At 34.2% G+C, this 6,949-nt stretch overlaps 1 protein-coding gene across 1 annotated transcript; it reads left to right on the top strand.

Moving 5' to 3' along the window:
* Nucleotides 1-18: 18 nt before the first annotated feature.
* On the top strand, nt 19-6,476 carry LOC111429389 (SAGA-associated factor 29). The gene is made up of 5 exons (XM_023065288.2): nt 19-448; nt 516-785; nt 5,243-5,365; nt 5,471-5,864; nt 5,924-6,476. The coding sequence occupies exons 2-5, from the start codon at nt 615-617 to the stop codon at nt 6,106-6,108; spliced, it is 873 nt and encodes a 290-aa protein (XP_022921056.1). The 5' UTR covers nt 19-448; nt 516-614; the 3' UTR covers nt 6,109-6,476.
* The last annotated feature ends 473 nt before the right edge of the window (nt 6,477-6,949 follow it).

The raw sequence follows: 6,949 nt of genomic DNA, 5'->3' as shown, positions 1-6,949 counted from the left end.
ATGCGCGGTTGTTATGGCAGGGTTCTACTCGTAGTGTTGACACTTCATCCTGGAAAAGAACCGTTTGCTAAGTGATAATAATAAATGGTGATAAACACTATGATAAATCTCGATTTGATTTCTAATAATTTTCTCTAAAAATTATCCGTTCTCTTGTCAATAACTAAAGGTTAAATTAATACATACTACAATTTCACAATGTTAACTTAAATAATGGTTTGGGTAAACATTTTCAGCTGATTAGAATTTTAGCAACTTATAAAAGAAAAATCAAAATTTCGGAATCATATGATAAAGTACAGTTTCCTGTAATTATCGTCACCTATTAATACAAACTTTAAAAATATAGGTTAGAAAACCAATTTGACAGAGTTAAACGTCAAAAATTGTTTAGATGTTGCATTTTATGTTAAATCAACTGACAAATCCTTCCACTTTATGTAATTTAGTAAGTATTATTACAACTTTAAGTTAAATTAAATCTTTTTATAAATAATACGACTTGATTTTTTTAGTTTTTAGCCTTGTTAGTTTGCTTATCTTGGTGCCAAGCAATAGCTTTACAAAGGTTTTTCAACTCAGATTCTTGCTGAAATTTAAAAAAAATAGATGAAATGCCTTTAACAGCAGATACCATAGCTGCCCAACATGTACAAGAACGTTTAAAAGCTTTGTACCAATTGGTGCATGACATTGAGAAGAAGAGACAACAAAGTGAACATGGGATTAATAATATTCAGAAAATGCAAAACTCTCAAGATGAGAAATCCTCACAACATTATCAGGTAAGATGAGAATAATATATGGTTTAACATGTTGGCTGCCACCATACAACCAATTAAGTAATTCCCTAGGGGCCACTGCAAAAAAATGGTACATTAGAGTTTCTTTTTTGAAAAACGAAATCTTTTTTACATGTAAATGGTATATATGAGGGTAGAAAGCAAAAAAATGTGAGTTAACCGGTGATCCTCATGGCACTGCAGTAACAACTGTTTTACTCCAAAATCCCAGATCACAAATTATCTTTATTATCTTTGCATTTTCAATGCAGTTTTGTAAAACATGAAAGACACATATACTTGTCACAAACATGACATCTTGTGGAAACTAATTTTCCTTGTTTTTGTGCCACTGAATGTCCTTCTTTTGCAGCTTCTGCGTAACAATTTGTACATCTTTTTTTTTTTGCCAATTGTTGTTATCCTTTTCTTCACTTTGCACTAAGATGTGCTTCAGCGAATCTGAACGTTTTGGTGTAACGTAATTCTCTTCAATACCTAGCATCTCAAGCACTAGTATCTCCCTGAATGAGGCAATATGAATTTTCCTTTTGTGAAAATGATTGTAAATGAAAAGCAATGCGCTTTTCAGTCAATGCGACTACAGCAGTTTTCAATGGAACCTCAAAAGCTGCTTTGTGATACCATCTGATGGTTTTTCTCAAGAGCGTAAAATAACTTGACATTTGATCTGAAAGGTGTATTATCCCTTGCTTGCCCTTGTTGTATTCTAAAACAGCAACTGGCTTACAAACTTCCTCTCCCAACCTGTTTTTTTTCGTCCAGTTATCATCTTTTCCAAAGTATGTTTTGTGCTTAGGAAGTAAACATCGCGTTTATCCTTCCACTTTCCAACAACAATTCCTTTCGAATTTTGTTTACCAACCACTTCTCCTTTTTTTAGTTTTTTTGTCATGATATCCTTTGGTAAGTACTTTCCGTTCTTCCTTAGGGTACCTAATAAATGGGTATCTCTATAAGCCTCCCTTCAGATAAATATGACTCTGCAAGTTCCATAACTACTCTTTCAGCAAGTCCAGCAGACTGCAGTCCAGTAACTTTGTCCAGAATACAGTGATATCCTCAATGTATAACCAATTGGATTGCACAACTTGAACATGTTCACTCCATACTTGTGGTTTTTGTTGGGAATGTACTGTCTAAATAATAATCGGCCACGAAAAGAAATCATTGTTTCATCAACAGCAATCATTTCTCCAGGCACATATTCGACATTGAATCGTTTCTTCATTATGTCAATTAGATTTCTAACTTTGTATAACCTATCACTTTTATCAGCCGTCGAATTATCAGCAAAATGAACGAATCTCAGCAATAGTTAAAATCTATTTCTGCTCATTACTTTTAGAATGATACAATTTTTGTATAAAATGCTGGTGGACCAATAATCAGCTATTTTAGGATACTTTACAAATCCCATATAAAAAAGGACAGCAAAAAACATCCACATATCATCTTCATTGGTATCCACCCATTTATTAATTCTGGCGTGACTTGAATAGTAGTTGCAGCATTTTTATTTGTTTCGCGAACAATAACACTCAAAACTTTTGCGTCAAAAAACTTCCGGTATATCTGCATGGCAGTTACACTTTCTTGATTTTATGTATCAATGTCATCAATTTTGTATGATTCTGAGCCTAAATCGTGTATATGAAGCGGTAATTTGTCCCTCTTGAATAAGCTTCCTCTTGAACTGACGTTTCAGGATCCACTTCATCCCCAGATTCCGATGACCACCTCAAATTTCGAGCAGGATGATGAGAATAAGCTTCCTTCAGAATCATCAGCACTCTCAAGTGAGGCTGCAAGTTCATGTTCTTTCAATTTTTTTATAGGCCTACGTCTAGTTACACCCATTTGTAAAATTATAAATTCTAATTATCACTTCAGCACTTGGTCGTTATAAGTAACAGAAAGTGAAGAAAACATTCAGGAACTAGTCTCAAAACTGGTTTCGACTTGAGGATCCACTGTGATCCTCGCGGCATATTAGTGAAAGTTTTCTGAGGAACACCGGTGATCTTCATGGCAGCCAACGTGTTAATAAACAGTCTATTATTTTTTTTAATCAGTGCCAGAATTTTATAAAAAAAAAACATTAAATAGTAAGTAAGGTTCTAATTTAATTGTTGATGTAAAAACTTAACCTATGCTGAGTAATATTTATGTTATAAAATTAATAATTATAATTAACATAACAATATAGTTAACAAAATAAAAAATATGTATCTTAACTAGAATTTCTAATATAAATATTATTGAAAAAATGTAAGTATTTATCAATTCTTCACAGTGGTGGATACTATTTTTCTACATATATGCAATATAATGATTAAGAACTTTTTAGAAATCATTCTTTTACATTACAGATCTTTTACAGAACTGGATTGACCATATTTATTATAGTAACTCTTTAAAAAAGCCCAAGATTGTTCAAAGGGCTTGCAACGGGGCCCTTCTTTCTAATTAATTTGTTGATTACCTAGAATTATTCAATATGAGACTTATAATAGCAAATTATTTCCCATAATGATTTTTTTGAAAGGTTTCTTCATGTTTACATAACATTTGGAGCAGAAAGACGAACTTTATCTACTTGTTGAGTATGCCTAAAAGCATTTATCATCACTATCACACACTTTGTACCCTAATTATTTAAAGCAAGAAATAATTAGTTCTTCAACAATTTCATAAAAATAATCATCATATTTTTGTGGTAGTCTCTATGTTCTGTTTAATTTTCTTCTTTTTCTTTCTCTTCCCCAGCGTGCTTCTATTGTGGCATTGGATCCATCTTCTGAAGTTTTCCCTCTCCCCAGCAAGACCCTTGAGCTGCTGCACATCCTTCCCTCATCTGGCCACAAGCTGCGTTACTGTCTCTTCCAATGTTGTTCTCAGTTTTCCTATTGGCCGCCTTCCCTGCGCTCTAGCCTCCATGTATATCGGTGGTTTACTCACCTATCCTATTCGTCTTATGTAATCAAACCAGGACACCTATCTATCCTCAGTCATTCTTTCGACCTCTTCTGCTTTTCTCGAATACGGCTATTATGTATTTTGTCCCGTCGTGTTTTTCCTGCAACCCTCTGGAGGCATTTCATTTGGACCGCATTAATCCTACTAATGTCACATCTATTTGCGGTCCAGCTTTCACTGCCATAAGTAAGTATAGGCTTAATGACCGCTTAATAAATCCTTGTCTTGGCCTTCCGTCTTATTTTAACCTTACCAAACACACATCGATTCAAGGCATAGTAAACCTTGATAGTCTGGTGGATTGTCGTGTCCAGATATTGATAACTGCTGACCTGGGTGAGACGTTGATTCGATGTGCATGTTATCCACCTGTTCCTAGTCTGTCCTCGTCACCATCATAACTTGACTCTTCACCTTGTTCAACATTATGCCCCTCTCCTTTAGAGTTTCTGACCACTCGAATACAGCCTATTACAATTTCTGCATATATCAAAGCCGAAGTTTCTGTTCATGTCTTCACCACTTCATCAATAAAGCTACAAATAGCAATGGGTATAAACTGTCCCCCTGTTTAACGCCTGTTCTTCGTGGGAAAGAAGAACATGCTAAAGGTCTTCCCAACACCAGGTATGCCGATTTCCCTCTGCTAATCTACTTATCAGTTATATAGCGCAGGGAAAAAATAAGATCTTGTGTTTGCTGTTCTGGTCTGAAACCCGCCTGCTCTTCGTGCAGTTCTTCTTCAATGCAAGTTCTTAAGCAAGTCTCCAGGATTTTGGAGTATAGCTTTGCAATAATATTAATGAGGCATATTGCGCTGTAGTTTTCACATAGTGTCGATTCCCCTTTCTTGTATATAGGGATGATTAACTTTCTTTGCCAATCTGCTGGTATTCGCCCTAATCTCCATACCGTTTAGAAGAGTTCTTTAATTTCTTCGGCCTATACCATGCCATTACTGGTACTATTTTGTCCTCCCTAGCTGCCTTTCATGCTTCATTTTCACCCTTGAATTTCTCCTCATGATTTCTCCATACTTCCATCCGTTTTCTCTTTTAAGTTGTTGTTATTGTCTTTTATGCTCCTTGCTTTTTTTCCAAATTTTCCTCGTATGTGGCTCACCACCTTCCTGAATTAAGAGATTAAGAGTTTCTTTTGGCCAATTTGACTACTTTCTTGTAGTTGTTTCTCTTCTGCACGTGCTCTCCATACTCTGGTTGCTATCTTGTCCTCTTCTATTGATATTTTGTGGCCTTTTATCCACCGTAAAGATTGCCTTTTCTTACTGGTCAAGTTTAGCTATAATTCGTCAATATTCTTGATAGAAAAAAACAATGTTCTTAAGTTTATCTAAAAGTGTAATAATATTTATGTCTAATCATCTAAATTTAATAAAATTTGAAGTTTTAAGATTTTTTTCGGTCTTTCTTTACTAAAGCTTTCTTTGATCTTTTTTACAGATGAAATTAAAAGGTTTATACAAAAACGCAATAGCTCACGCTGAACAAGAAGAAGAAGTCTTGAGAAAAGCTTTACAAAAAATCACCGAAATACGGAACATTAAAAACGAACGTAGAATTCAGGTATTTATTAAATTATTATAATTTTTTCCCTTATGCTTTCTCGAAATTTCATATTTGTTTATGATTTTCATTTTGTCATTATATCTTTTCTCTTATCACTGTTAGACTCGTCATACAATTAATAAAGACACCATTCGTCGCGGTCCTTGGATGAAAATGTTACTAAGTTCTGCACAAACACTTCCGTTATTCGTAAGTAAAATTGGTGAAAAGCCACCGCCTTTATGCGGTGCTGTTCCCGCCGATCCAAATTATGTAGCCAAGGTTGGCGATATGGTGGCCGCTTTGGTTAAAGTAGCCGACGGTGATGGTGATTGCATCCTAGCGGAAGTAGTCAGTTATAATCACACCACGAATAAGTACGAAGTTGATGATATTTTGGAAGAACAAAATCAAAAGGAACGTCACACGTTGAGTAAGCGACGAGTTATACCTTTACCCTTAATGAGAGCAAATCCTGAAACTGACTCAAGTGCTTTATTTCCACTAGGAACAGTAGGTAAGAGATTAAATAAAATTTACATTAATATAATGATTAATGATTTAAAAATGTTTCAGTGATGGCTTTATATCCACAAACGACCTGTTTTTATAAAGCTATTGTAAATAAGCAACCTGCGACTCATATGGATGAATATGTATTGTTGTTTGAAGATCCAAGTTATGCTGAAGGTTACAGTGATCCTTTGTGTGTTGCTCAACGTTACGTTATTGCCTTAAAACTGAAAACAAAACAAGCTTGACCCTCAGTGTCTGACAAATTATTGTCAGACTCTGAGGAATCTACTGTCGAATAAGTAAAAGAATTATAGTATGTTTGATATTCTTTGTATTTATAAGAAGCTCATAAGATTTTGTAGATGCTTTTTTTTAAGGTTGATGTTGATATATTACTTTTAAGAAATATAAAATTCAATGTAATTGACAATGAAGGTTTATCCTTAAATGAAGATTGTCAATATATTTCCTTTTGTATAAGTACTCTATTTTAAAATGTAGAGGGTGTGAACTGAAACGTCTGCCTGTAGTTAGGTAATCAAATATGCATCGTCTGTTATAGATTTGTAACTTTTTAAGAAGTATTCAATAAAGGTCGTTTAAACACGTAAAACTGATGGCGATTTGTTTACTTCAAGTGTATCCAAAACACTTTTTTCTGAGTACCTAATTATAAAATAAGTTATGATTATGTAGCATATTGAAGACATGTAGAAGATCATGCCAAGGAATTACACATGATAAAGAGGATCTGGAATTTATGCCAAGAAAAGTTTTCGAAAAATATAGGTGTATTAGACGACAAGAAAAACTGACAGTAAAAAAATAGTGGTAAAATTGATTCCTGCGGCGAATATAATTATTTGGAAATAAAAATAATAAGGGATGGGAGGGCATGAAAGGAAATAGAATGCAGAATGAGCAAGGGAACAACAAGAATACGATATCTGAAGTGTAAAAACATAGCACCTGAAAAGAAACGCTAAGAAAAACTTGGCAGGAAACAAAGAGCCTTAAACAAAGACAATAGATAGAGTAAGAAACGAAAGAATTAGGGGCATAATGAAGGTGGAGAAAACAATAATA

This window comes from Onthophagus taurus, chromosome 7 (genome assembly GCF_036711975.1).
Source record: "Onthophagus taurus isolate NC chromosome 7, IU_Otau_3.0, whole genome shotgun sequence".
Taxonomy (NCBI): domain Eukaryota; kingdom Metazoa; phylum Arthropoda; class Insecta; order Coleoptera; family Scarabaeidae; genus Onthophagus; species Onthophagus taurus.
Note: the sequence above shows the minus strand (reverse complement) of the source record. Positions and strands in the feature narration are given on the sequence as shown.